The sequence below is a fragment of the Filicampus tigris genome, chromosome 13, assembly GCF_054856515.1.
Source record: "Filicampus tigris isolate MCC_2025a chromosome 13, RoL_Ftig_1.0, whole genome shotgun sequence".
In the NCBI taxonomy this organism is placed as follows: domain Eukaryota; kingdom Metazoa; phylum Chordata; class Actinopteri; order Syngnathiformes; family Syngnathidae; genus Filicampus; species Filicampus tigris.
In genome coordinates this window covers 384,085-411,716 of record NC_141229.1, presented here as the reverse complement: position 1 = coordinate 411,716, position 27,632 = coordinate 384,085, and the positions used below count along the sequence as shown (strand labels likewise).

General features: G+C 50.6%; 2 protein-coding genes across 7 annotated transcripts in view; both read right to left on the bottom strand.

Annotated features, from left to right (window-relative positions):
* The window catches only part of prkd1 (protein kinase D1), a 161,019-nt gene that overhangs the window by 53,236 nt on the left and 80,151 nt on the right, over nt 1–27,632 (bottom strand). The window lies entirely within an intron of this gene.
* npas3 (neuronal PAS domain protein 3) overlaps nt 384–27,632 on the bottom strand; it is an 85,293-nt gene continuing 58,044 nt past the window's right edge. For 3 of the 4 annotated variants that reach the window (XM_086048643.1, XM_086048639.1, XM_086048642.1), the window contains exons 5-12: nt 25,551–25,640; nt 18,951–19,170; nt 11,721–11,839; nt 11,339–11,532; nt 9,501–9,607; nt 7,776–7,923; nt 6,901–7,016; nt 384–6,840 (exon numbers count right to left, since the gene is read on the bottom strand). In XM_086048643.1, the coding sequence (XP_085904769.1) occupies nt 5,399–6,840; nt 6,901–7,016; nt 7,776–7,923; nt 9,501–9,607; nt 11,339–11,532; nt 11,721–11,839; nt 18,951–19,170; nt 25,551–25,640 (2,436 nt within the window). In that variant the 3' untranslated portion in view covers nt 384–5,398. The remainder of the gene's footprint in view (nt 6,841–6,900; nt 7,017–7,775; nt 7,924–9,500; nt 9,608–11,338; nt 11,533–11,720; nt 11,840–18,950; nt 19,171–25,550; nt 25,641–27,632) is intronic. The other variant, XM_086048640.1, reaches the window with a different exon arrangement.

Below are 27,632 nucleotides of genomic sequence, written 5' to 3'. Positions count from 1 at the left end.
TCAAGTCCACGTTCAAGAAACCTGAGTTTTGAGTTCCTCAAGTGTTTATGTTCGACATGCGTCTCTGAAGAGCAACGTTTTCCTTCTAGAATATCGCAAACCTTCCTTTTTTATTTTGCATCACATCTTAAGCGTTTGACTTTTGGAGCACCAAGCAATTCACTTCTAGAACACAGCTTGTTCTGGAAGCTCCGTCTTCAGGTCCTCACGCCTGTCTCGCACATGTTTGAAATACGTCTGAGTTGAACTTGTGGAACGTCTCACCGGTATAACTTGTCGACGAGCGCAAACGTTGACTAGCGTGCCTTCTATCGAAGTCCTTCGAGAACACGCGGCGGGCGCGGTGCTGAGCATGTTCCCCCGTGAAGACGCAGCAGGCAGGGTGAAGAGAAAGGTTTTTATTGTGAAAATGTCTCCTGCGAGATGTCGTAGTGACTCCAACTTAGTAAACGTAGAAAAGAAGAACCGTTATAAAAATGAGGTTTGCACACGCTCAGTTTGCAGCATTTTCGATGGTCAAACGACAAAAAGCACAACACCAAGAGACCCCCCCCCCAAAAAAAAAGAAAAAGGAAAAACAAGGCAGGCACTCAAAGTTAGCATCCGTTAGCATCGTGTTCATGTTCCTCCGCTTCTGCGAGGCAAAAAATAGAAATGTACCGCAGCTGATTTCATCTTTTTGACTATTTTCATCATTTTTTTTTTAAACTCTTGAATAACACTGTTAACATTGATAGTAAGAGAAGAGCCCCATTGTCTTCTCGTGGTCTCTTAGAAAAAAACAATTTGTAGAAGAAGAAGAATTTCCAAAACACAGACACAGTTTTTGTTCACACTAAAATGATCGGGACAGCAGCCGCCGTTTTCAAGTCTTCACACACAAACACGGAACGGAGAAGAAGAAGAAGAAGAAGAAGAAGAAGAGGAACGCCAAGAAAGAGGCGCTTGCTGTTTTCTCGCCACGGGTGCGTTCGTTTGTGCGTGCGTGCGTTCGTTGTGCGCATTTGTCGTTGGCCCACAAACGAAGTCTACAAAAGTTAAGAGCGAGCATGCGGTTATTTGTCAAGCGCCAAACAGGCAAACCGCGACACGCTTTCCACATGGAGTTTGCGTCCGTGATCGGTCGATACACACTCGGATGGGCTAGCTTCAAAGACGAGGGAGCGGTCGCTGGACTCGTCCAAAATTGCTAGAAAAATAGATTTTCAATTGCGAAATAGTATTTTTTTTGTTTGTTTAAAAAAAAAAAAAAAGTCTGATACTTTACAAAGATTTCAAACATCTTTCATTTGTGTGTGTGTGTGTGTATGTTTTTTCTGTGTGTGTGGCAGGAAACGCACGCAACGCACGCACCGAGCCGCAAAGCATTCTGGGAACCAAGACCCACATAGAATGTCACGTTTTCAATTTGAAGAACATTGTGCCTCACCAGCGTTGTCCTGTCTGTTTTTCCAATGTCTCCTTCTCATTCTAGAAGTGTTGAACTTCTTGTCCAAGTTCAAGAACCTACAGTATGCTTTGATGTCCTAGGCGCATGACAAGTGTGTTTTGATTAAGACACCTTGTTCACATTCTTGTTGATCTGACGTGGCAGCGCTGGACTGGTTCTGCCCACGCATGTTGCCCTTTTGTACCTCGTTCTGCCCACGCGGAAGTCAAGCCAAACACATTTTTTCCCCCCGGAATATGTTCCCAGCAGGCCCACTAGTTGAAACGCGGCATTGTGATGAATATCGCGTTTGTGGAATAAGAGTTAGTCCACTGGTTTTTCGCCATCTCCGGGGGCGGCCATTTTGTCACCTCTGTCGGCTGAAAGTGACATCACAGTTGCTCAGGGCTCAGGGAACCACCAATCACAGCTCACTTGTTTTCTGCAGCTGAGCCATGAGAGGGCTGGAATTTGCTGCTTAACTCGTATTCCACAAACGCAATATTCATCAGAATGGCATTTTTTGGAGTTAGTGGACCTGCACAGAACATTCTTGAAAAAATTGTTCGGCTAGACTTCAGCTCTAATGGCGAACGGGAAACTCTGCTTTCGTAGACGACTGCGAGCCGTCTTCTCGAGAACGATCAGGAAAGGCGACGGTGCGAAGCCGACTGTCGTATGAAAGACGGAACGGCGCCAGCGGAGTAAGAAATACCAAGAGCCCCCGGCCACACCCCTTTGTGTCAAAAGCAATGGTCAGCATCCAGCTAGCTATCTGAAGGTGCGAAGCCGCGACGCGTGTGAAAGGCACAGGCTGATGAATGCTGGTTGAAGCGTCAACACGTCTGACTCGCCAATCGAGACGTTCGGGCAGCGTGAGAGGGGCTTGTGGCTCATTTGGTTGGCCTGTCTGTACAAAACGGCGCTTTTCAGCCCCTTACCGAACCGCTGCGGACACACAATGCGGGCGTTGAAGTCAAATTCGGGGCTTCGGAGGTAGCACGAGAGGTGTGAAAGGGGGACGGACGGCCAAATGGCGAAAGCAAATGTCGCTCTGGTCAGCCATTTTTCAAACACAATTTTCCGGGAGGCGGCGTGAAGGGGGCTTGTGGCTCATTTCGTGTCTGCACTTGACGGTACAAAACATTGGTTGAGCCCCGTTCACGCTGGCAACTGAACCCGGCCTTCCGCTAAGCTGCTGTAATACACGATGATGCAATTCACGGCGTGAATGGCAAACACGTGTGTGTGTGTGTAGAAAAAAAACTATATACATTTTTAAAAAAAATTTCGCGGATTCTTTTTTTGGGACCCGAACGACACCGTTATTGCGGGTTTTGGACCCGATCCGTCACTTAGCCGCTTTTGTTTTGGAAAAAGAAAATAGCTAGATAGCCGGCTAGCTGGCCTCACTTCGAACCTTTTAACATCAAATCCACTGTAAATAATTGATTTTGCCACCATCCAAAGCCCTTTGTTCGTCTTGTTGTCGTTTTCTTGTTGAAGGTGAAAGAAGACAGTCTACGATTTCTTTCGGTACGTTCGGTGCTCAAAATGCTCCAAAACGGAACTGGGGTTCGAAAACGCCGGCAGTCATGGAGATAATCGTCATCTGAACGTCCGAATGTGTGAAGCCCCAGCGGCTGCGTCAAAACGACGGCAAGAAAGGATGTGTGGAGTCCCAGAATGCTTTGCATCGCTCACACGAAGCGTCTGGGCAGTTTTGTCAACAAGACGACGGCACAAAAAGCAAAGCGGAAAAGACGAAAGGATGACAAAAGAAGAAAGAGGAAGAAATTACAAACGATTTCTTTTTTTTGTCTTTGTTTTTTTGTCATTTCCTGCAGCACAGCAACCTGCAAAACCTCCCTGTGTTGTTTTAGGCTTCACACGAGAGCACAGAGAAGACACGACGACGACGACGACGACGACGACGACAGCGGCGACGGCGACAGCGCACACACGGCACAGAGAAATACGCACAGAAACAGGAAGTGGCCGTGAGCGACACCAAAAACACGGCGGGGAGGGGGGAACAAAAAACACCACTTTTACGCGCTGAGCACATTTTTGCGGGATCTTTTTTTTTTCTTCTTAGCAAAAAGTACAAATGACGTCGATTCACAGTGCACACGTTTTGTTAGTTTTTTTTCCTCCTCTTTTTTTTTTTTTTTTTTTGGCAACGAGGCGTCCGGTGGATGTGCGGTCGGTTTTTCAAGTCCGGCAATGCGACGGAAGTCAGCGGATTGTCTTCCCCGAAGTTGGCGGAGGAGCTTCCGGAAGTAGAACAAGTGGGGAAAACAAGCGCGTCCAATCAAACAGCAACCGGTCCGAGTACAAGACATTCATTTTTCAAGTTAGCCATGCTATCTCATTAGCATAACTGCTAGCTGATTAGTGTCATTGCTGACCAATTACCATCAATGCTGATTAAAATCTAGACTCGCTGCTCAACATCAATTTCAGTAGCTGATTAGCTTCAATGCTAGCCAATTAGCTTACATATTAGCCAATTACAGAAGCAATGCTAGCTTATTCGCATCAATGCTAACTGATTAACATCAAGGCTAGCTGATTATCAGCAATTCTAGTCACTTATTAGTGTCAAAGCTAGCCAATTAGCCTCAATGGTAGCCAATTACAGCGGCGGTGCAAACAATTAGTTAAATGCTAACCGGTTAACGCCAAGGTCCACTGATTAGCATTAATTCTATCTGCTAGTCACTCACTAAGCCTCAATGTAAATTAACTTCAATGCTAATCAAAAGTTAGCCAATTATAGCAGCAAATCAGAAATGCTATTTTGTTAGAAGATTAGCATCAAAACTAGTCAATTAGCCTCAACACTTGTAATTAGCATACGTTTGGCATTGGCAGCAGAAATGCAAACCGATTAGCCTCAATGTTAACCTGTAAACATCGATGCCAGCTGATCAGCATCAATGCCAGCTGATAACCTTAGTACGAGCTAATAAGCATGAATGCTAGCTCATTAGCATCAAGCCCAAATTCAATGCTAGCTGCTTAGCCTCAGTGTCACTGAGGTGACGGCGGCCATCTTATCGTAGCACCAACGTATGTCATCCTTGAAACTCCAAGATGGACGACGGGGCGGGATGACGCAACAGGAAGCAGTTCCACATTCTCGAGTCGCTTGTTTTTTTTGTGTGTGTGTGTTTTGTCAGTTTTGTGTTGTTTTTGATGCTCGCCAGCGACAACAGGAAGTGATGACAAACAGGAAGTGATGATGTCAACAATCTTCGGCAGCAAAATGGCGGCAAAAAGAAGCGAGGAGTTAAAAAAGTGCTACACCACGTCTGGCGCTTCCTTCTTTTATCCTTCGGGTCATCCTTCCATCTTTTCTTCCCTCCACCCTTCCTCCTTCATTTCTTCCTTCCCTTCCCTTCTATCCTCCTTCCTTACGCGTTCGCTTCATACCTGGTTCCTCTCATCCTCCCTTCCTTCAGTTCTTGTTTCTTGTATTCCTTCCCGCCTGCCGCTTCTTTCCGTCCTTCCTACATTCCTTGCCTCCATTCTTCTGACCCTCCTTCTCCCTTCTTCCTTCCGCATCGTTGTCTGTCTGTCCCTTCTGCCCTGGTTCTTTCCCTCCTTCCCTCCTTCCTTCCTTCTGTCCTTTCCTTCTCCAATTCCTTCCCCATCCTTCCGTCCAACCTCCCACTTCCCTTCCTTCTCTGCATCCTTCTTTGACTCTTACCTTCCTTCCAGCCTCCCTTTGCTATGATCTTTCCCTCGGCCCTTCCCACCTTCTTTCTTCCCTTCCCTTCCCTCCTCCCTTCCAATGCTGCTGCCCTCCTTTGTTCCCACTTTCTTTAGTCCTTCCTTCCTTCCTTCCTTCCTTCCTTCCTTCCTTGCTCGCTCCCTCCCTCGCTCGTCCTCCCTGGCGACACAGTAGAGTCGGAAAGCACAGTAAGCCGGTCTCCGGTCTTGGCCAGTCTGGGCCGGCCCCCGCTAGTCGTCCTTCCTCTCGGCCTGGATGCCGTTCGTATAGACGGGAAACGGCAGCGTGGAGAAAATCCCGTCCGCCGTGGTGAACACGTTGGCGGCGGCGGCGGCGGCGGGCATCTGCGACGCCAGGGCGCCCGTCGCCGCAGCGGCCCCCGGAGAGCCTGCGAAGGGCCCCGTGGCGGCGGCGGCGGCGGCGGCCGACATGTTGAGCCGGTGCACATGGTGGTACAGCATCTCCATGGGGGTCTTGGGGTCCAGGCCGAAACCCGGGGCGTCCACAAAGTTCACCGAGGGGTTGGGCAGGAGGCTCCCCGGCGCCATGGCTAGCGTGACGTCGGCGGGTGCGTAGCGGATGGTCCCGGTGGTGTACACGCGGGGCGGGGTGCTGCCGGCGCTCGCCAGGGTGCCCGTGACGCGGTGGACAAGCGGCAGGACCACGTTGCCCGACTGCAAGCGCTGAAGCGCCTCCAGGTCGCCCGAGCGCAGCAGCGAGGACGACGCGGCGGTGGGGGTACCCTGCCGCTTGTCGCGCGGTGATGCCGAGAGGGGCGGCGACAGGGGGTCCTCTGAGGAGCCGCCGGAGGGCGGCGCTAAGCCGGACGGGGTGGAGCTTCCGTTGTAAGGAGGCTTCCTGGCTCCGGCCCCGCCTTCGGTGGCGGGCGGCGTGAGGACTGCGTCGGGGATGGGGACCTGGAGGGAGCCGCCCTGCTTGAGGGGGCCCGGGGTGGCGGGCTTGGCCGTCATGCTGTACGGCGACTCGTTGCGGGAAATCTCCCGGTTGGGCGGGAAGTTCCAGATGCTGCTGTCGTTGTCAAAGTTGATGGGCTCCGACATTTCCGTCTTGATCTTCAGGACGGCCGCCGTGCCGTCGCCCGGGGAGCCGGCGGCGAGCAGGTGCGAGGCGTTGGGGGCGCCGTCCAGCAGCGGGACCGGGCTGGCCGTCGTCGAGGACACGCGCAACTTCCTGCTTCGCGTCCGGTCCCACTTTTGCATTTTCCGCCTCTTGCGGCGCTGGAGCTTCTCCGCGCCGCCGCCGCCGCCGCCGCCGCCGTCGTCGTCGTCGTCGTCGTCGTCGTCGTCGTCGTCGTCGTCGTCGTCGTCGTCGTCCGCCTCCTCCGACGAGGACGACTGTGAGGGCTGAAGATGCCCGTCCGCCTCGCCGTAATGCTCCACTTTGATCTGAAGGCCGCCCAGGACGGCGTCCATCCTGGCCGCCGCCCCGCCGTCATCGGGCTCGGCGTCGGAAGCGTCCAGGCTGTCGTCGCTGTCCGGGCTGTCGGCGTTGCTGGACGTTTCGGGCTCCTCTCGCCGCTTCGCTTCCTGCTCCGACGAGCACCGCGAACGGCTGCGGCTGCGGTGCTGCTGCTGCTGCTGCCGGGACTCCGCCTCCGCGTCCTCGCTGCGCTCTAATTGGCCGGGCTTGCCCGCCGCCTTCTCGTTGTCTGCTGAGACAAACAAAAATGCTCTCACCTTGTTCCCATTTGGGACAAGCAGAACCAACTTACCCGAGTTTTCTTTGGACTCGCAGTCCGAGTCAGAGGATTCCGAGGAATCCGTATTCTTTTCCGGCAGGCTGGGCATCTGGCCAAAGTCGATGGGCGTGTCCTTGTATTCGTGATTACTGCGGACGCACGCACGCACGCACGCAAGTGCCATGCAAACATACAGAAAAAACACACAGACGTGGAATTGCATGACAAAATACAAAGACAATAAAAACAAAAAAAAGAATTCATTCATCAAAATTAAGAAACAAAGAATAAATGATTAAACATATGCCATGACGATATTCATCAAAACAACATAACCGTCTAACCATATACGTAGTAGGATTTCATTTACAGTAGATAGCTTTAGGGTGTTTTTCCTCAAAGGGTTTTATTATTTACAAATAAAATAGATGGTGTGCAATAATATCATATTAAAAATGTGTAAAACAACCCCAAAAAAAAAACGTGAAAATAAAATCTAAACTTCTTTTCTGGAGCGTTTATTTTAACATGATAAATGTGATTGTATTGCGATTATATTCAAATAAACAGAAATAACAAACAAAAGGAGTTCATCCAAAATATTCAACAAATGTATTTATATTTTTTTCAATCAAGAGTTAGTTTTACATGATACCATTCGAGGGTTACTGGCTCCCACTTTTGTGTGAAACCAGTACGAGTAGACAGTCACTCTTTGAATACTTACTCACCAATACTTGAGTCCTTTTGACTTATAAAACATGTCATCAACCACATTTGAACAAAGACCCTTCTTTCGGACACAGATGACGCTTGGCCAAAATGACAGCAAAAACTCAATTAAAAACCAAAAATGGAAAGAAGCTCATTCAGAGATCTTGATTAAATTGCGATGAGAGAAATCAAACCTGAGCACGTAGTTGACCCAGATGATGTTCTTGTCGCTGGCGTTCTTGGCGTTGATGGCGATGGTGGCGCTGGACTGGATCCAAATGTAGCCGGCGCTCCTCTGGATCCAGCGGTAGTACTTGGTCACGCACTGGCCTTTGTTCAGCACTGCGCGCACACGCAGGCGTTACAATCCACGCTCGCAAAAACATTCGCTCGCCTTGCAAATGAAATGAAGCCGCACTCGCGTCATCCCGCTTGCACCGAGTGTCTTTGTGCACTAGAGGGCGCCGTGACTCTTACGATGGGCCGTTAGGGACGTCATTCACGAATAGCTCTCACACTTCCGACTGAAATGCTTTCGTACGCACTAGTGAAACGTCGGTTGCTCGCAAACGCGAAGAAAACGCACACAAGTGAAATGCAATATATACAACAATGGATAGATTGAGGATCGTAATGTTACTAAGGAACACGACGAAGCCGATTTCCTTTTTTAAAATTAATTATTCTAACATGAACGTCATCGCCTTATTGAACTCCATGCCAAAAAAAAACGACCATGTATAGTAAGGCGTTTTTGGGGAAAAAAAACGACCGTGTGTATAAAGGCGTTTTTTGTGAAAAAAAAAATGACCCTGTATAGTAAGGCATTTGCTGCCTGTCCTGGAGGGTTCCTTGGATCCTGTTCCTCATTTGAATCGGCCGCGTGACAAGCGTAACGTTGAATGAGCCAATCCGAGCGGGTAAAAGACAAACTTTGGTCTTTGACATTGAAGTGACTTTGTGTTGTGTTTTTTACCTGTGTGCGCGTGTGTATGACAGGCCTTTGATGTGTGTGCGTGTGTTGGCGTGAGAGTTGATTAAAGGTGGTGGGGGTCCGCAGAGACCATCTGAGCTAAAACGCCTCCAGGCTTCAACGCCGAGCTCCGCGTCGGCCGGCCGGCCGGCCTCTTCCTCTGTCTGTCTGTCTGTCTGTGTGTCTACGCAGCCTCCGTTTGTCTTTGTGCCGCGGCGTCCAATCGTCCTCTTTGACGCTCCAAGCGTCTTTTCAAGCGCCGTCCCTCGCGATCTCGAAAAAGTGCACCTCCTCAGCTACATGGCGGTAAAGCATGAATTATAGATTGGCGATCTGATTTCGATCATCGCTGAGGACGAGGAGGGCGAGGGTGAGGAGGGTGAAGGGGGGGAGGTGAGGACGAGGAGGGCATGGAAAGTGACGAGAGGGAGGACCGTGAAGATTAGGGGGCCGATGGTGAGGATGGTTCACGTGAGGAAGATGATGATGATGATGATGATGATGAGAATGCGCAAGGTGAAGAGGAGGATGACAATGGGAGAAAGACCAGCGTGAGGAAGATGAGGAGGACCATATGATGAGGGTGAGGAAGGTGATGATGAGGTCAAGAAGAAGATTTTGATGAAGATGCTTTTCAGGAGAAAATCAAAGATGACAAAAAGTGGACTTAAAAGTGGAAAGTATCAGCCTCCCCGAGCCCCAGGCCAAACCCGACCCCCCCTCGCCGATTGGCATGCGACTTCAAATGTGTCTGCGACGTGTTTGTCAAGTATGAGCTACCCTGTGTGGCATCAGAGCATCGCGTCAGGAGGCGGGACCAGAAGGCGAGTGTCCAATCAGAGCGCAGCAAAGCAGCGTCGGTACTAAGCTTTTTTTTTTTTTTTTTTGGTATTGAATTGTTCCGGTTCCCCAACAAGTGCAAGTTTGGTGTGTCCGCGCTACTCACAGTCGAGGTGACTTTGCCTGATGGCGTCCACGTCCTCGGCGTGGATCAGCTGGTAGCAGCGTTTGCCCACGATGTCCACGGCGGACACGTCCATGTAGTCGCTGATCCTGCAAACGCAACCCAAAAAACGCCGGCGTGGCTCATTCAACAATCTTACACGCAACACACTCGCACAACGCGTGTTACATGGGAAACCCCCCCCCCCCCCCCATTTTGTCAAAGTTGAAAATGTGTCCGGGAAATAGAAAAATCTCCACACGGGACACGTGCCCAAGTCAACCCACATTTTGGAAATGTGGGTCACAAATTTGAAGTTGGGTTTTTTTTGTCTTTTTTCTTTCTTCTTCAGTTTCCACAATTCTCGATCAATTCAAACCATTCCAAGGTCAAACTGTTCAGCTCATTCCACGTCATTTCATCCCGTTGCACTTTCCATATCTTCAGCATTTAGTCATCGGCATGCAATTCCAATTTGAGAAATTGCCACGTCCGGTTCATCTCTTGTCGGTGGTGATCTCAACTCAAGTCCTTCAATCGCGCTTCGCACTCCCTCTCTCGCCTCATTTAAAGCCGCTTCACGTCTCCTCGTAACATTTCATCTCGCCCGACTCGACCGATTCGTTTGTGGCTCGCTGTCGTACGGATCCGCTGCGGACAGCGCACATTTGTGTGTCCGGTGTCTATTTGATGCATTTTATGTATGGAGGGAAAAAAAATGGCCAAATTTGCTGCGAGCGGTCTAACATCTGGCGGGCAGACAGAAGCACGCCTCGTTCCTCCTATAACACATTTCCTCTTCCTGTAATGGAGGCGACCGGCGCTCGTCATTGTGTCGCTCGCAGCATCCACAAAAGGAATCCATAAGCGCCTTGATTTTATTTTTGGGGGGAAGAATAAAACATGCTGCTTTCTCCTCTCTTTGCGCGTCGCGGAGCCTGATAGAATCTCGACGGTCAGCCGCTTAAGTCGCGGGCGAGATGCTATCACTTTTATCTGGACGGCGGCGAGCGAGATAGATCCATCAGAGACTCGCCCGCGGCTTACGGCGCTCGATTGGCTCATGAATAAAAATGTGCCACGCGCGACGCGAGCGGCCGCCGGACGGACGCCAGGACGGACGGTCGGAAGCGGCATCACGTCGGGAATCTTAAAGCACGGCGCAGTCAAATCCAGCCACGCTCCAAATTGGAAGAAGGAAAACGTTTCAATCGCTTTGTCATGTGAGCGACGGCTGTTAGCATTAGCACGCTAACAGGTGGACTATCTGTTGACGTCAATGCAGAAATACAAATCAGACTTTTATTGTTCATCGCTTGAACAGTGTCAAATACCTCAGCATGATTAGCATTAGCATGCTAACAGATGTTTTTAGCTGAATTCAGTATTTAGCAGAATGCTCAGAAAACACAATGGTTTTTTCCAGTGCTCTACTGTCAGGCACCAAACAAATCCTATTTCGTGACATTAGCATTAGCACGTTAACAGACGGAGTTAGGCTCAGTGTTCAATTTTGAGTAGAAATGCTTATTGCTCTAAATCTGTTGAATAGAAAAGACAAAACGCGGCAGAGACAGGCAGTGGAAAAATCAGGAAGGGGAAAAAGGGGGGTGACAAAGACACGCAGAAAAATAGCAGATGAGTTAGGCTTCACGAAAACAAAATCCATTTCTGAAAAAATCAATACAATTCATGAAAATGTCAACAAGAGTTCCACACTGAACCGTTTTGCTTTAAACATTTGCGTCACTTTGCTGACACGCAACCTGCTAGCTTAATTGCTATTGGCACAATAACCCCTGTGCTTTTTTTGTTGATTCTTTATTTTATTTTTAGCTCACCTGTTCTCGCAGTAGACGATCTTGAGGTCCATGTTGACGCGGGTGACAAACATTTGACAGTCGATGCGCACCTCGTTGATGGTGGGCGGCGGCAGGGCGTGCGCCACCACCACCATGCCCATGATCTGATTGGGCACCGAGCGGCTGTGCGTCAGAGCCATGCGGATGCGCAGGCGACCGGTCACGTGGATGACCTGAGGACAAACGCACGCACGCACGCACGCACGCACGCACGCACGCACATTGACGGTGTGTCAAGTACAGGCAGGCAGGTCCAACAAACAGGTGGCGCTATCTGCCCTGAGAGCATTTCAGCCAATCAGGAAGCCTGAAGGGGGCAGTGTCCACTCATGACGTCATGCACATAAATGAGGCGAAGCACCTTGTATCCTGACGACTTGATGTGGACGCCTCTCTTGGTGAGTGTGGACTTCATTCGGATGAAGAAAGAACGTTCCAGAGAGTAGTCCGGCGACAGGACGCCGGGACTGCTCGACTCCACTGAAAAGACAACAAGCTCACTTCCTGTCGGCCATTTCAAACAGAACATCAAAACCCTTCGTCAAGCACGCGGCGACATCTGTTATCATGAAGCGTTCGCGCGGACGCCGCGGCTGAACGGACGCCCATTCCTGTTGACAAGAGCTAAGGCGGACAAATGAACACGCACGCAAATGTGGGCGCCTTGGACGAGGGCGGGGCCGAGGAGCCTCGCTGACTCATCAGGACAACAAGACGTGGGAAAACTTGCTCACGCTCACGCGATACCTTGGCCGAATTTCATGAACGAACGCAACGTCAAATAGCACTCGCTGCCCTCCGGGGGCTACGACTGAAGATGCAACGTGATCCAAAAAGTCAATGGCCTCCATGCTGACGTCCAAGAAGGCGAAGAAGACAGGTGGACAAAACAAAGTTACAAAGACTCAAAGTAGGAAAGCCAGGGAGCGGGTCAAGGTAGGAAATGCAAGAAAAAAAAAGAGAGAAGAGACGGAAAGAAAATGGTCTTGAAAACAAGTCAGGGAAATACAAACAAATGTTAATCTTGTAGGTCTCATCTCAAGTCTCTCACTTTGGACCACAATTTGCAAGCACCGTATCGGGCATCCATGTCCTTGTTTAAGAGAACTTCTTGATGTTGCGGCCTTCAAGAACGATGGCCGGCAAATGTGCTGCGTCTTGCTCAGCCGCTGGACTTCCACAATTCTCCGATGGGAACAAAGACCGAGAGGCAAGGTGGATTTTCTCCCCTCACGCGCGGCACGGACCGGCACGTGTCCATTTGCACGTGTCCAATTGCACGTGTCCATTTGCACGTGTCCAATTGCACGTGTCCATTTGAGGAGCAATCAAGTGAGTGAAGAAAGAAGAAAACAAGTCAACTCAGGAGTGGAGACGAGTCTTCGTCCTCGTCTTCGTCCTCATCTTCGTCCTCGTCTTCCTCGTCTTGCCCTCTCAGGAAATCAGCGCGGACGCGACGGCCGAATAACCATGACGGAGGGAGGACGGCGCGCACACGGCCAAGCGGGACCTTCGCCCTGTTACGTACGCCGAATTAATGCCGTTGCTTGCATACGAGCTCATAAACATGTTGAAAAATGCGCTCATCTAGTACACGTCTACAGCCACACACTGCTCTGCTACAAATAAAATTCTATTGTATTGTGTATATATATATATATATATATATATATATATATATATATATATATATATGAACATGTACATACATACATGTATACATATACATACATACGTACGTACGTACGTATGTATACTGTACATATACACACCTTTGGAGGTGTCATATACTGTCCTCCATATGTATACATGACAGCTCCAAAGGTGGTTTGAGAGCAACCGGCCGGGCCAAGGATTTCCAGATCACGCACACGCAGGTTTCCAATGAAAGAAGTCCTGTGAGACTGAGGGTTAAGACATGCGGGGAAAGATGTAAAAGAGGAGGAAAAGGACGTGAACAAAGACAATCGGGAGAAGAGGAGGAGGAGCAGGAAAGACAAACAAATGAGGAGGAAGATGAGGAGGATGAGGATGAGGAGGCGCGCGGGGGTACAGAGGTGCCGCATGTTTTCTGTTTCTCATTTTGTGGGCGAAGCGTCTCGAGGGACGCCGCTCCTCCAAGACAAAGATTAGCCTGAAAGGCAGCAGGTGGCGCCGTGCGACTTGGGAGCTCATTATCAAATGTATATTTATATAATTATCATCCGCGCCGTGAAACTTTGGCGGCCTTTGAAGGACGAAGCGTTCATTAGGAACAAGGACTGGCGTAGACAAAACCCAGCCGCGGCCCTGCCGCGCCGTCGGGCCGGCTACGTGATGGCGCCGGGTCTCTGCGGGCCAACGCCGTCTTTGTGAAGCGAAATGACGGCCGCTCGCTTGCGAAGCCTCATTGTGTGCGCCGCTGATAACCAGCTAACGTGACCCAGCGTCAAGGTTGACGCCGCCTCTCACAAAAAGGCACCAATCCTTCAAAGACAAACTCCACTTTTCTTCAAGGAACTAGCTCACAAGCAGTATGCTAATGGGGCCCGTCGCTACGTCAGCGGCAGGCAGTGTCGTCCTGATCGTCCTAACGTAGCGAGCTGCTGGGTCGTCGGTGATTTGAGTTCATCGACAGGCTAACATACGTCGCTGTTTGTTTCCCGGCTGTCTGAGTAATGTGTAATGTGCTTGCTGCCCTCGCTTGGCTAACACCGAAGACGCAACATGAGAAACTGTCTTCTAACGTGTTCGCAACGTCTCGCGAGTGGACAAAAACGGCAAATTCAATACATGGAAAAGTGACAATACAGCAACTGAAAAAGACAGCGAGTGGAAAAAGACAGCAAGGGAGAAAGAAAGGAACTGCATAGCATCCTTTTGCTAACGATGCTAGCTGTAAATAGCCTCAGCAGCTGAGCCCATATAGCGGCTTGCTATGCTAACGTAGCAAGCCGCTATATGGGCTAGCTATGTTGGGCCATTTATCAATTTGCTCTGTTTGGTCTAGCTTCCCGAGAGAACAACCTTTCGTCCACCAGGGGGCGTCAAGGTCATGTGTTTTTCATTCCCCCTTCTGGTTTTACGAGCTCCCGGCTCATTTTTCCTGTCTGCTGCTTTTTACCCACAATGCAACACAGCAGCTGAGGGAGATCAGAGAGGTGGCGAGCGATCATGACAAATGTGCCGTAACGTGCGCGCATGCACGCACGCACGCATGCACTCACAGAGTCAAGTATAGAAATATATATGAAGAAGCAGATCTAAGCACACGTATAGATCACAGGGGTGGGGGGGGGTTGTGGGTGTAGAGGCGGCCTGCTGTCATTGAAAGTTGAATAGTGCAAACACTGTCAGCATAGCCTGGCAAGCTCATCCCTATCGCTTCCTCGCTCTAATGGGATGCCTCACATGGTGGTGTGGGGGCGGGGGGGGGGTGTTGATGGTGTGGGGGGGGGGTATGTACGGGGGGGTTCAGGGCGAAGCCGTCTGCTATCATTTGACAAACACGTCAGGTGGAAGGACAAAGAAAAAAGAAGAGAGCACAGGCAAGGTGGAAAAAAAAAAAACAGGAATTGGAATAAAGGAAGTGACAAAGAAAGGAAGCGGAAAAAGACAGGCAGTAAAAAAGACAGGATGTGGAAAAAGACAGGAAATGGAAAAAAGTAAACATGACAAAGACAAAGGAGTAGAGTGGACAAGAAGAGGGGAAAAAAGGAAAGGACAAAGACAAAAAGTGGAAAAAGACAGGAAGTGGAAGCAAGAGGAGATGGAAGCGGCAAGGCCCGGAAGGAGAAAGTAAAGGAAAACGGAACTGACAAACGAGGAAGATAGGAGGTGGAAAAAATAGGAAGGGTCAAAGACTGGAAGTAGGAAAGATAGGAAACAGAAATAAAGAAGACACGGAAAAGAAAGGCACTGGGAAGCCTTACATGGTCTTGGCCAATCGTAACAAATGTTGCAAATCGGAAATGGAATCCAGCTAAACGGCAACTTTCGTTGCCGCGTCCATTTCCGGGAATTTGGAGTCCGTTGCGGCTCTGGAAGCTTCCACTCTGTGTGGACGGACCGGACGTGGAAAGACAGAAAGGTGGCGGGCATGCGCCACCCTGAGAGCTCGTCCTCGTCGTCCTCTCCTTCAAATGTAAACGCCGCCTCCATCCCTCCACTTGCTCTCGCCGCTCGGCGTCCTCATCCTCGTCCTGCGTCCCCTCGCCACACGAAAGCTCCTCTAAGCTCACTTCAGCTCCTCTTCCTCTTTGGGGACACAATCAGGAGCCCAAGTCCAAGAAGAAGAGGAAAAAGTTGAGCACGCAAGACTGATGACGGAACGGAGATACATGCGAATCGATCCAATTGTTTGTTTGTCAGCAAGATTTTCCAGGAGGAGGAAACAACCAGCGGGCGGGGCGGCGCTTGTTACTCGTCACTCAAGGCTGCGTTGCAGGACGGGCAGTCATCGTTTGCCGCCGTCAAAGCAATGACCGTCCGGCAGCCACCATGAAAGTCGACATTTTCCCAAAGTCGCTGTTGAGTAGAGAAAGAGCAAGTGGACAAGGCAGGATGCGGCCAAGACCGGAAGGGACGAAAACAGGAAGGTGGGGGCGGGGGGGGGGACACAGACAGGAAGTGGAAAAGACTGGAAAAGATGGAAAAGAGCAAAAGCAAGAAAGAATAGAAAAGACAACGCGTGGGAAAAGGCAGGAAGTGGCAAATGACAAGACGCGGAAACCAAGGGAAGTGGAGGAAGACAGGAAGTGAAGGAAAAAACAGAAAGGGAAAAGACACGGGACATGCAAAGGACCGAGTCACAAATACAGGAAGTGGAATATACAAAAAGTGACAATGGCAGCAAGTGGTAAAACACAGGAAATGGGGCGGGGAACAAAACCAAAATGTGGCAAAGACAGAAAGTGGAAAAAGGCCGGAAGTGACCAAAACGGGAAGGGAAGTGGAAGGGAAAAGACAGCTCATTGAAAAGAGCAAAAGTAAGAAGGACGTGGTGGGACAAGCCCCGCCCCCATCCATCCTACGTTACCTCCCACTGCCGACGACGCCGTCCAGCCGTCGTTTAGGCAGCCTCGTGTTCTCAAAGGACACTTGTTCATTACGCACACGCGCCAGCCAGGCAGCGCCGACTATGACGATGATAAATGTGCGCCATTACTGCGGCGGGCGGGCGGGCCGGCTAATCGTGTCATTAGCGGCAATAACCAAGGCGGCCATGTTGAAATAAGACAATTGGCGCGCCGGTTGCTAATCATGCTGACAAAAACATCTGGAGCAAAAAGTGCAGCTCCGCGGACGCTGCCCCGAAAGTTGCCGCGCCCCTCAAATGCGCCGTCACGGGAACAAAAAGGCACCCGTCGGGTGTGGGCCAACGGTTTGTAATTCCGACCCGCGCGGCAACTCCTCATGTCTTTTGGCTCGCTGCAAGTTAGGCTAAAAGTCTTGCAAAACAAGTCCCCGGGGTGGCAGGGATTGAAAGATACTTCTGCTAATAGACCTCCACGTCACCAAAGCTCGGCCTTGCCACGACACCGCCGGACACGTTAAACCCACGCAGGTTTCCGGACCTCCACAAACGGATGTTCCTGCGACCTTGAGAGTCGAGCTGCAAACGTGTCGAGTTTTCCCTCCCGGTGGTCGAGGAGGGCGCGGCGCCGCAACGCCGGCGTTTTGCACCAATCATCTGGTGGGCTTTTAAGAGTCCGGTTGCATCATGCGCCTTTCAAGATGATTTTCAGGACTGCAACGCGCTCCCGACGGCTGACCGGCCGGCTCAGCGGAGTTTTGCTCTTTTTCAGACATCCAGCTTTTCGCCTCCACGTTGACGGCCTTCTCCACACAATCGGCTGCATGGCGCCGACCTGAAATTTGCTCGACGTAGACCCACCCAAAAATGTCCGAAGAAGCCATGTGTGATAAGACAGAGAAGGTCCGCCATTTTGCTTTCAAGTAGCCAATTGAGGCTCACCTGTGGGTTTTTTTCAATCGCTCATTTTGGAAAATTCCGCCCCATAAGCTAGTTTGATGAAGCAAAATGAAATTTGGGAGGCATGCTCACGATGAGGAGACACTCGATCGTCTGCAGTCAAGTCTGCCATTTTGGTTTCAAGTCCAACTTGTCCAACGGACTGTCCAATTGCGCTGATATTTGAGTCAGCCGCACCGGCCGGCCGCGTGGTCAATTACCAGCAAATATAGTAGCACACCTCAGCTAAGTCATGCCTCATTTGAGAAAGATCAGAGCAAGTCAGGAAGAAAAAAAACACACAGCATGTCCAACACTTTTTAGTCCCGAGATTAGCATCGGCATATTTTTTTTTTTTTGGTCCTACTCACGGTGACAAGTGTCGGCCATCTTGAGCCGCGAGATGTTTGTACAAAGTCAAAGAGAAAAAAAGTGGGGGAAAAAAGTGGAATCCAATTAATAATCAGCCCCCACCCCCCACCCCCGCCGCCGCCCGCATCTCCCCAGCCGTCAAGCAGCAGCAAAGAGCTGCGAATAAACGCGCGGCAGATGTAATTAGCGCAGCGTCTCGGCGGAGCGCCGCAGCCAGCGAGGCAATCTGCGGCGTGTTTGAACGTCCTGATGAAGTGACGTCCTGCGCCCAGATCAAGTCGCTTTGTTTAATTTACAAATGGATTTCGCTCTAATTCTCAAATTATCGTCAGCGGCGTGAGAAGCTTTGCCAGGTGAAAAGTCTTGCAGGCGCCGCGCCGCGCCGCATGCTAATGGGCGCCGTTGCTTTGAACCCAATGGGGAATTTTCATCATGCGAGGACGCCGGCGTTCATGTTGCCGCTTTGCAACCCGCAAAAATACCGCTTACTACTTTCCTATTGAAGTTTATGCTAACACGTTAGAGACAAATACACTTTGTGTGTTTCAAAACATGAGTGTTTTGGCTTCTGGAAAAAAAAAACCACTGAGTTTAATGCTAACAATGCAAAAAGCATTGACATGCTAACAGTTAGCAAGGACATTTTTTAAAGACATTCACCTGTGGGCGTACATATTGTTCATCCTCTGTGATTTTGTTTTGGAAACTTACTAAGCAGATGTCGAACGGTTCCTCTTTTGTGTGTGTCTGCGTGAGAGAGAGAGAGAATATTGCAGCACTGCCCCCTGGTGGCCAAGGCGGGTACAGCAGAAGGCGCAGCACAATGAATTGGGATTGCCCCTCTTGTCCGGCAATGAATAAAAGAAAAAGGTATCGTGCCGAAAGTATTCCTTTGCTCAAAATGTGATTATATTGATTTTGAAGGTAAAAAAAAAAAAAATTACATCAGATATGTCACAGGATTTTTCATTTCAAATTTTAGGCAAATTAGAATGGTTCATTTGATTTTTTTCAATCTATGTCCAAAACGTTTTTTTTTTTTCAAATGACACCTAAAGAGAAAAATCAAAGTATAACACAATGTTTTTTATTTTGAAATCTGAATAAATGCTTTGGGTTGATCGCGGCCTTTGGAAGGGATTAATGGCACCCCTATTGGCAGCCCCCTCACCTCGGTTGCCCCGTTCAACACATGCCAAAAAGACAAACCCCTCATGACAGTCCAAATCAATCCACAGCCTTTTGAGAGTTGGGAGTTGCGGTTACCTGGCTCGGGCGTCTCGGGGCGCGGCGACGCCGACGACGCCGAGGAGGCGGCGTCCTCGTTGGCGACGCCCTCGTTGGCGGCGCCCTCGTTGGCGGCGCCCCGGCACAGCGACGACGACGCCCCCCGGCCGGGCGGGACCTTCATGCCCAGCTGCTCCGCCATCTCCGCGTGGTCGCCCGGGTGCACGTAGTCAAACACGCTGCTGCCCGTCAGCTCCACCTGAGGGAAGCCGGCAAGCCGGCAAGCCGGGAAGACGGGAAGGCGGTCGTTACGCCCTCTCGGCAGGGACAAAAGCGCCTTTCAAAGTAAGAGTGAGGACCGCCTCTTGGGATGGCAAAGTCACTTTCCACACTTTGCTTTGCTTCTTCTTTGGACACCAAAATCCTTTTCCAGATTGCCAGTCATCAATTTGTGTTGCAGGAGACCCAAAGCGTCTTCCAGATTTACAGCAAAGTCTTGCTGATTGGACACCCTGACTTGCTCGCCAGCCAATCGCAGGGCACACAGAGACAAACAAACATTCACAATTTACAGTGTCCAATTCACCTACCAAGCATCTTTTTGGAATGTGGGAGGAAACCGGAGCACCCGGAGAAAAGCCACGCCGGCAGGCACGGGGAGAACATGCAAACTCCACACGGGCAGGGAGGCCGGAATGGAACCCACCACCTCTGAACTGTGAGGCGGACGTGCCAACCAGTCGCCCACCGTGCCGCGCCGCGCCGCGCCGCGCCGCGCCGCGCCGTGCCGCCTTGCATACAAATATAACTTCCAAATTAAGAGTCAAGACTTGACTGCTATACTTGAAAGACAAAAGCTTTACACACGTTGGTGGCGTATCCAAAGTCTTGTTCACCTTCATTTGCACATTTGTTTGTTTGGTGTGTGTGCGCATGTGCGCAGGTGGTGCGTGTCCGCGGCGACAAAGGGATTACGCTCCTGTAATCGCGTTATTAGGCCATTCCTTTCAGGCAGCTGAGTGTGTCATCAAAGTGCCAAGGCGTGGCGGCAAAAACGCCCACCCGGCATCATGGGAGTTGGCGTCCGCGCCAACGCGGAGCAGCGCTAATTGGATCGGCGCGCGGGCGCACGCACACACGCACGAAAAGTGTGCATGGGAAGCCGCTGGACTTTGTGTGTGCAACTTGATTTCAAACAGAAACGCGCTGAGCGGTGCCTGGTCTGCGTGTCGTCATCCCATTCACGTGTGCTACGAATGGATGTCTCATACTGCCCCCTGGTGGCCGGGTGCGCAATGCACATTGAAATTAAGCTGCAAATTGTTCTGTCAAATCTTTGAATTCTCTTGTTGCGGTGTTATGGGGAAGAAAGAGGTTGAAATGGGGGGGGGGGTCATTTCAATCATTTCAATCATTTCAATTCCAACTTCATTTGATGATTTTGTGTGTCAACGCAAACTTGAGGGCAAATCAAACACACACACCCTCAAAGTAAAACCACATATTGGAGGTTAGTAAAAAAAAAGTTTCACTCTAATCTTGAATGTTTTTTGTTGTTCAAATGAACCAAAGTGCGTGTGCGCACACACACTGATTCAAAAGGGAAACAAGTTTGTTTTCTCTCCTTTTTTCCACATCCAATTTTGTTGCCCATTTCAATGAGGCAACTCCACCTTCGGCGCAGGGTGCATCAAACAAACGTTCGCTGGGAAATAAAAAGCGCGTGGCAATACAAACAAGGAGGTGAATTTGCCAAACATGAAGTCAATCTTTGACGGCGTTTCCATTAGCGAGCGTTTGGGCTCTTGGTGACTTTGCAGAGAAGTGGTCCAAAAAATGGACGCGGTCTGGCAAGCGCGCACGATTCAGGAGGACATCAAACATGAGCTAAGTGGGCTCACGTTGCCGCTTTGACGGCGCCGGCCCAGACGTTCTCGTTCTCCCCCCGATGTCCCGCGCCCCGCGCCGGGAAACGACTCAAGCGTGGCCATGGGAACCGCACACCCGTTGGCTTTTCTTAAAAAGCTTGGGTCCCTCCCCCCAAACAAGCTTTTGGTGGACGTCAACACACCTGAAAACCTGGTGTACAAGTGTGCCTTTCAGGGGTCCGCGACACAACATGACCCCACAAAAGTCAGCCAAGTGCACCTCCAGGAAGCTTTGGGGAAAAAAAATTCAAAATCGGCCCTTGGCACCCGTTTCTTTGATTGACATGAAATCTCAGTCGGCCATTTTGCTTTCGAGTGGGGTCAATTTGGTGAGAAAGAAGCCAAAAGGGAGCGACGCGACACGGGCTGCGTGGGCACGCCTGTCACACGAGGACGCCCCAAAATGTCTCGAGGGCCGCCGTCGCAACTTGAACACGAAGTTGACTTTTGTTTTTTTGTTTTGTTTTTTTTTTTTTTTTGCTTGGAAGCGGCCACGTTGGTCAACTTTGCTTGGCCGTTCCGCTTCGGGCCTGCTGGCTTGCTCCCATATGGAAATGTGCGCCTGCGTCGTGACAGGCAGCGCAAGTGTGTTATCAGTCACATGAATGAGGATGAATTTCTTTTGCACGTGCGGTAAATAAGCACTCGGCTTGTCAGGCGCGCAAAAGATGACAAATGAACTGTTTTCGACTACCTTGAGTGTGTCAGCTGAATGTGATGAATGAAAGCAAACAAAAGACAGGATGCTCAAAACAATCACATCATGCGGACCATCAAGGAGGTGGGAAGCAACGCGCACGCAAATATGGATCAACAGCCCTCACTAACTCCTCTGGGTGTGCGCGCGTGCGTGCGTGCGTGTGTGTAAGGGGCCCCAGAGGAGCACAAAGTGTGCAATCAATACGCAGTCTCACACACTCGTGTCTCAGTGGCCCAAATGGCGAAAGCTTCTTTAACCCGCTCACACCGACACACATGCAGTTGCTCCTCACACAAACCGCGCACTCACATACGCACACACTCACAGGCGCAAACACACACAAAACACGTCCACACACGCACGCGTGTATTAACACGCGCACACACGGACACACGTATGCGCACACACAATCCCCCTCGCACACAGAGACACGCGCGCACACGCAGAGAGCGACGCCGGCGTGTCAGATTGTGAAGGACGCGCGCGAGCTCCTCCGGGTTTGGGATTAAAATTGCGCGCGAGTCTCCAGGGGGCGCCGTTGACCTTCTGCTGCTCATCGATCCGGCGGCTCAATAAAAATGATCGACTTCATTTGCATCTGATGGACTTGATTAGCATTCCGCCTCATATTTGGACAGGCCGCCAGCCGCTTGGCCCCGCCCCCTGCCCGTCGCCCGCCTCGGACCCTCCCGGCCGGTGGGGCCCCCGAGCGCGTACAAAAACACATCAAAAGTCAAATCAAAACTTCAACAATGGCTCCCTTTCGTCTTCTACACTATCTCAGCTCCTCCAAAATCTCCACAGGAAAGAATATATATATATATATATATATATATATATATATATATATATATATATATATGCGTGTGTGTGTAAATATCCACCTGCATAAAATAGTTTGTGAATGTTTCTTCCCAAGCGTTTGACTTTGACAAGGTCAAACCTCAAACATTTTCAACTTTCGCAAGTGAAGCCAGGCGAAGCAAACGACTTAAAAAAAAGAAAGAGAGAAAGAGAGAAAGAGAGATTCTTTTTGAGAAGCAGAATTGAAATGCGCGGCGTCCTTGTCAAGGTCACACGCCGGCCGCCTCACCTCGCGGGTGCTCCAAATGGAAGCCGACGCGCAACAAGCGGCCATGCGACGGGCGGGTCACAAACCTGACCTGACCCCAATTCGCCCCCCCCCCCTCCCCCTCCCCCCACCGCCTTGTGATGCATGAACGTTTCGGGAGCCGGTCCTCCGGGCACTCGGAGTGCGTCGCGACGTGCGTCCCGACGTGCGTCGCGACGTGCGTCCCGACGTGCGCGAGGGTTCGGCCTCAAGCAAAGGAACAAAATTCCCACTTTGGATCGAGCGGCTCGCAACGGTGACCTCCGATCCCTGGTCTGCGCCCTGCGCACATTCATACATTTCAATGGACAGCATCTGGACGACGCACACACGCGCGCGCACTCGTGTAGAAAGCACGCATGTAGTTGAAAAGACAACACATGAACAGGCACACGCAACCAGGGAAAATCATGAAGTGGGGGTCGCAGTCCGGCCGGCCGATCGAGTTGACACGATTGTCAGGACGCGCCAGCTCAGGACTCATCAAATATGAATGTGGGCGGGGGCCACAAGCTTCACCGGGGATCCTCAATTAAGTGGGACCTTCCTCATCTCCCCATCATCATCGTCAGCCTGCCCCCCGCGCCACCTCATGTAAATGGACACCTCCCGTCGCCGGCAAAAAAAAAAAAGCCGAGGAGGAGGAGGACGGACGGACGGACGGACGGCGTCGGAAAGGAAGGACAAGACGCGTGCGCCGCTCGCACGTCGCCTTCCGAACGAGACGCAGAATGGCGGCGACCGATCGCTTTCGTAGACCAAAGAGGAGAGGCTCCCCCCCTCGCAACCCCCCCCCCACCCCCGGATTAATTGCACCTCCGGCATTGATTGATGATGTCTATCAAATAATTGATTAATTGTCACACGGGTCCCCCAAGCAAGCCAGCAAGCAAACCTTATCTTGTTCTTTGGCTTTTATCGCCGACGTGGCGCTTAGCGTGTGATTAGCGTGTCTCGGCCGCCCCCAACGCGTGGGCTTGAATCACACACACACACCTGCTCGCCCTCCATCTTTTGCGGCCAATTACTCCACGACTTGACGGCAAAATGGCGGCGCCGTTAAATCGGGGGAGGGGGAGGAGCCATCAATGCGATTTATTGGAGACCTTAACGTGATGCCGTGCGGGGCCAAAGGAAATGAGCTCGTTAACCAATCGTTTAAGTCAGTTCAAGTCAGCAAATTTCAATGTTTCCAAAATGACATTCCAACATGATTTTTTTTTAGGGGGGGGGGGGGGCAAATTAGTTGTTATGTGCACGTAATGAAATGATTTTTTTTCACACGTTCCACGCAAGTAGTTGTGTGCTCTGAATAATCGGGCTCACTTGCGTGAGGCTGCCTCCGCGGTGACTTGTTTAGCTAGGCTGGGTGAAGATCCAGAGCCCTTTTCAAGCCAACCAGGCCTCCGACGTTCTTTTCCAAGTGCGGAAGGGTGCCGACTTTCCCAGGTCCTGTAGACCCAAAGGTTGCGTCACCTCAAATTTCAGCAAGTGTGAAGACGTCACAGGACGACTCATTGGCACAATCCCGCAAGCGCGTCGACTTTCTCTGCCAGCGACTTGATCGGAGAGGCCAGGTGAAGATCCGGAGCCATTTCCAAGCAATTACGCCGCAATATGACTTTTTCAATTCAACATTTTTGGTGCAATTAACTTTCGAACAGCTTATACGCGCTGGGGCATTTCGCCAATTGCGATGTCGCATCACGGCTCGTTTGCATCATCTCGCCACCACACTGACACGCTTCTCTGCACTTGACTCGATTGGCTAAAACGGGTGAGGATCCAGAGCCATTTTCAAGACAATGGCGGTTCCAATACGAACGTTTTATAACTTTAGGAAATCGCGTGCCGAATTATCCGTGACGGCGGATGTGTCGTCAAAAGGGCTTTTCCCTTTCTTGTACACAAATAGTGACATGGTGCCGATTCACCGACTGTGATGTCGCAGTGGCGCTCATTTGCATAATCCCACTTCTACGTTGTGCGCCGCCACCGACGACCCGGTCAACTAGGCTGGGGGAAGATACAGCGGAGCAAGTGCTGAGACTTGAAAGACCAAGTCAGTGCAATACACATCTCTGCCACATGGGGGCGCTCCACACAACAACAAAACCCCTAATCATTCATTCAACATTGACAAAACACTGGAAATGGAAATGTCAACATTGAACATAAAAAAAGAAAAAACCTTTTCTTTGAGCAGCTATCGACTCCCACGCGCGCGCGGGAAGGCGGGCGCACGCTCAGCTCCTCGCTAATGACTTATTAGCTTTGTCAAGGTCAAAGCGCTGACCTTCGGGCTTCCATTCAAGCCGGTCGGCGGAGAGTGAACCAATGGGGACGCACGGCTCGTTAGCGAGCTGACAAGCGCGCGTGCACGTGCACGCGCAAAAGAACGGAGCGATGATGAGATTGTAAATGAAGCTCATTTGTTGACAATTGTCTTTGGTGACCAAATGAGACAATGACACCAGCCCCGATTGGACGGATCAGTCCAAAAGACAACCCCAAAGCAAGAACACACACGGAAAAATGGACAGAGACAGATAGGAAAATATGCAAATATATATATATATATATATATATATATATATATATATATATATATATATATACAGACATACATATGTATGTACTGTAAACCTTGGCCACCAGGGGGAGGTAGAACACTTACACAGCAGAGAGGGGATGATGAAACAGGTCGACCAGCACAACTCAGAGGCAATAATACTTGGCGCCTTTTGTGCAGAGGATAAAGAACATATGCCTGTGACTATCATGTTTTTTTTACCCCTTGTGTTCAAGGCCCAAGGCATTAAAGTCATTCAAGTGTTGGCCAATGTCACTCTCGCGCGCGATGCTCGGCCAAGCGGTGCACGTAGACGGCGACGACTGACCTGCGAGAGTCCCAGGTAGATGGAGACAGTCTCCGAGATGTACAGGAAGCGACCTTCCTTGTTTAGTGCAAATACGAAACCGTCCAGAGACTGAAACGAAACAAATCACACAACACCAACACACGGTCAATAGTCAGTCGATATCATCGGCACCGTGGCGCGATATGATCGATACGCCACAAGGTACGAGGCATCGATGTTAGCATGTTGCTACACGAGGTGTGAATGTGTTGCTGAACGCAGGCTAACCTGCGCTACGCGGGACGGCCACTGAAATCAATACTCGGGAGGGGGGGACTGGGACGGGGGGGGGGGGGGGTCAAATGGCTCGCCACACCCCAGTTTTGATTCGCCGCACATCAAACGGCCGAAAAACGCTTATGTTGCCTTCCCGCCTGCGTGTGCGCGGCTGGCCGACAAGACGGCTGCAAACGAAGTGCGCAAGTGCGCGCGTTTCTTCCTTTGCGCCGATGAGATGACTGCGGCAAGGAAGCCGAATGAGGCGAGCGAGTCGTCCGGCGGCAGACCAACATCGTCGCAACAATCATCGCGTGCAAACAAAAATGAAACAACATCATGCTGCATTCACACCATTATTGTTCCGAACAACGATCGGGATCGTACAAATGATGATCATAATGAAGAAAGACATCTTGAAATGTTCCTCCTACTGCAACACTGACAAAAATGAAATGCTGTGCATCGTTTACTCCATTTAAATACTTCAAGTGGTTGCACGCAGGAAAACTCATCGGAATCCGGAAACTGTACTCGAGCTATGGTTTACGTCCCAAATGTATCTGACGATTTGGAGCGGACCATTTCATTTTGTGGAACCGCCTGACGAAATCGGAAAATCGGCAGTTCATACACACGCGAAACACGCTCACTCGCAAAATGCCGACATTTCTCACTTAAAAAAATGAAACGCTCTCACACACACACCGGCAAATTGTTTGGAGACATATACTGTATTTGGTCGCTGTCCGGTAAAAAACATTTGTGTCCATTTTTTTCAATTTTCGTATTTTTACGTGAATGGTGCCTCCGCCTTGAAGACAGGGCCTTAACGTGAGCATTCTATTTTGGGGGGCAAAATTGGACACAAGTGTTTTTCACAGGACAGCGACGATATGCTACTTGCTCACTCTCACACACAGCCTGGATTTGGGTTGTTCTCACACATACCGCTGTGACTTTCTTTCACACGCTCTCATGATTGAGTAGCAAGTGTGTCCACAAGTGCGGAGCCTTTCTTCTGCCACGACGACAAGTTTGCGCTCGCGGCGGCCGGCCGGCCGGCGGCGGCGGCGGCGGGCCTGATGAATATTCACCAGCCGGACGCCAGCCTCGGCTCGGCAAACCAATCGGAGCGCGGCGGCGGATCCCGAATCAGCTGACCTCGCCTGTCAGACGGGATATTGTTTCCGAGGCCCGCCGCTTGTTTCTGCCGCCTATTTGCATATTAACAACACACACACTGGGCCTGGAGGTGTGTGCGCGCACGCGCGCGTGTAACAAACGGACCACCACAGGAGATGGCCACTCACACACAAGTTAAGAAAACAACAAACAGTGGCAACTCACACGTTCCTTTGTCTCGCTCGGCGTGCGCGCGCGTGAGAAATCACAGAGGCTCTGACCGCCTCCTAGTAATTATGCTAATTGCCTGGATGCCCTTGCCTTTATTTATGCACGGCTGCTAAGATAAATAAAAGGAAATTGCTTTGGATCTAACTGTATTCATTTCAGCATGCTAACTAGAATGCTAACGCCGCGCATGTGTGTGCGTGTGTGTGCGCGAGCGAGGGGGGTGGCGCGGATTTGTTTACCCTTCACAAATTCCGCAGGTAATTGCAATTTTGATTGTACATTTATTTATTTTATTTGTTGTGTGTGGACCGCTTGTGTTGAGTTAATAGTGTGTGTGCCTGCGTGCCTGCGTGCCTGCGTGCGCGCGTGCGCGGCTGCACAATAAATTGCTTTGTCCTATTAAGCAGAATGAAAATGTTGAAAAAGCTTCAGTCACTTGTGCAGACACCACAACAAAACAACTTCAACTTTTGCTCATGCAAACACAGG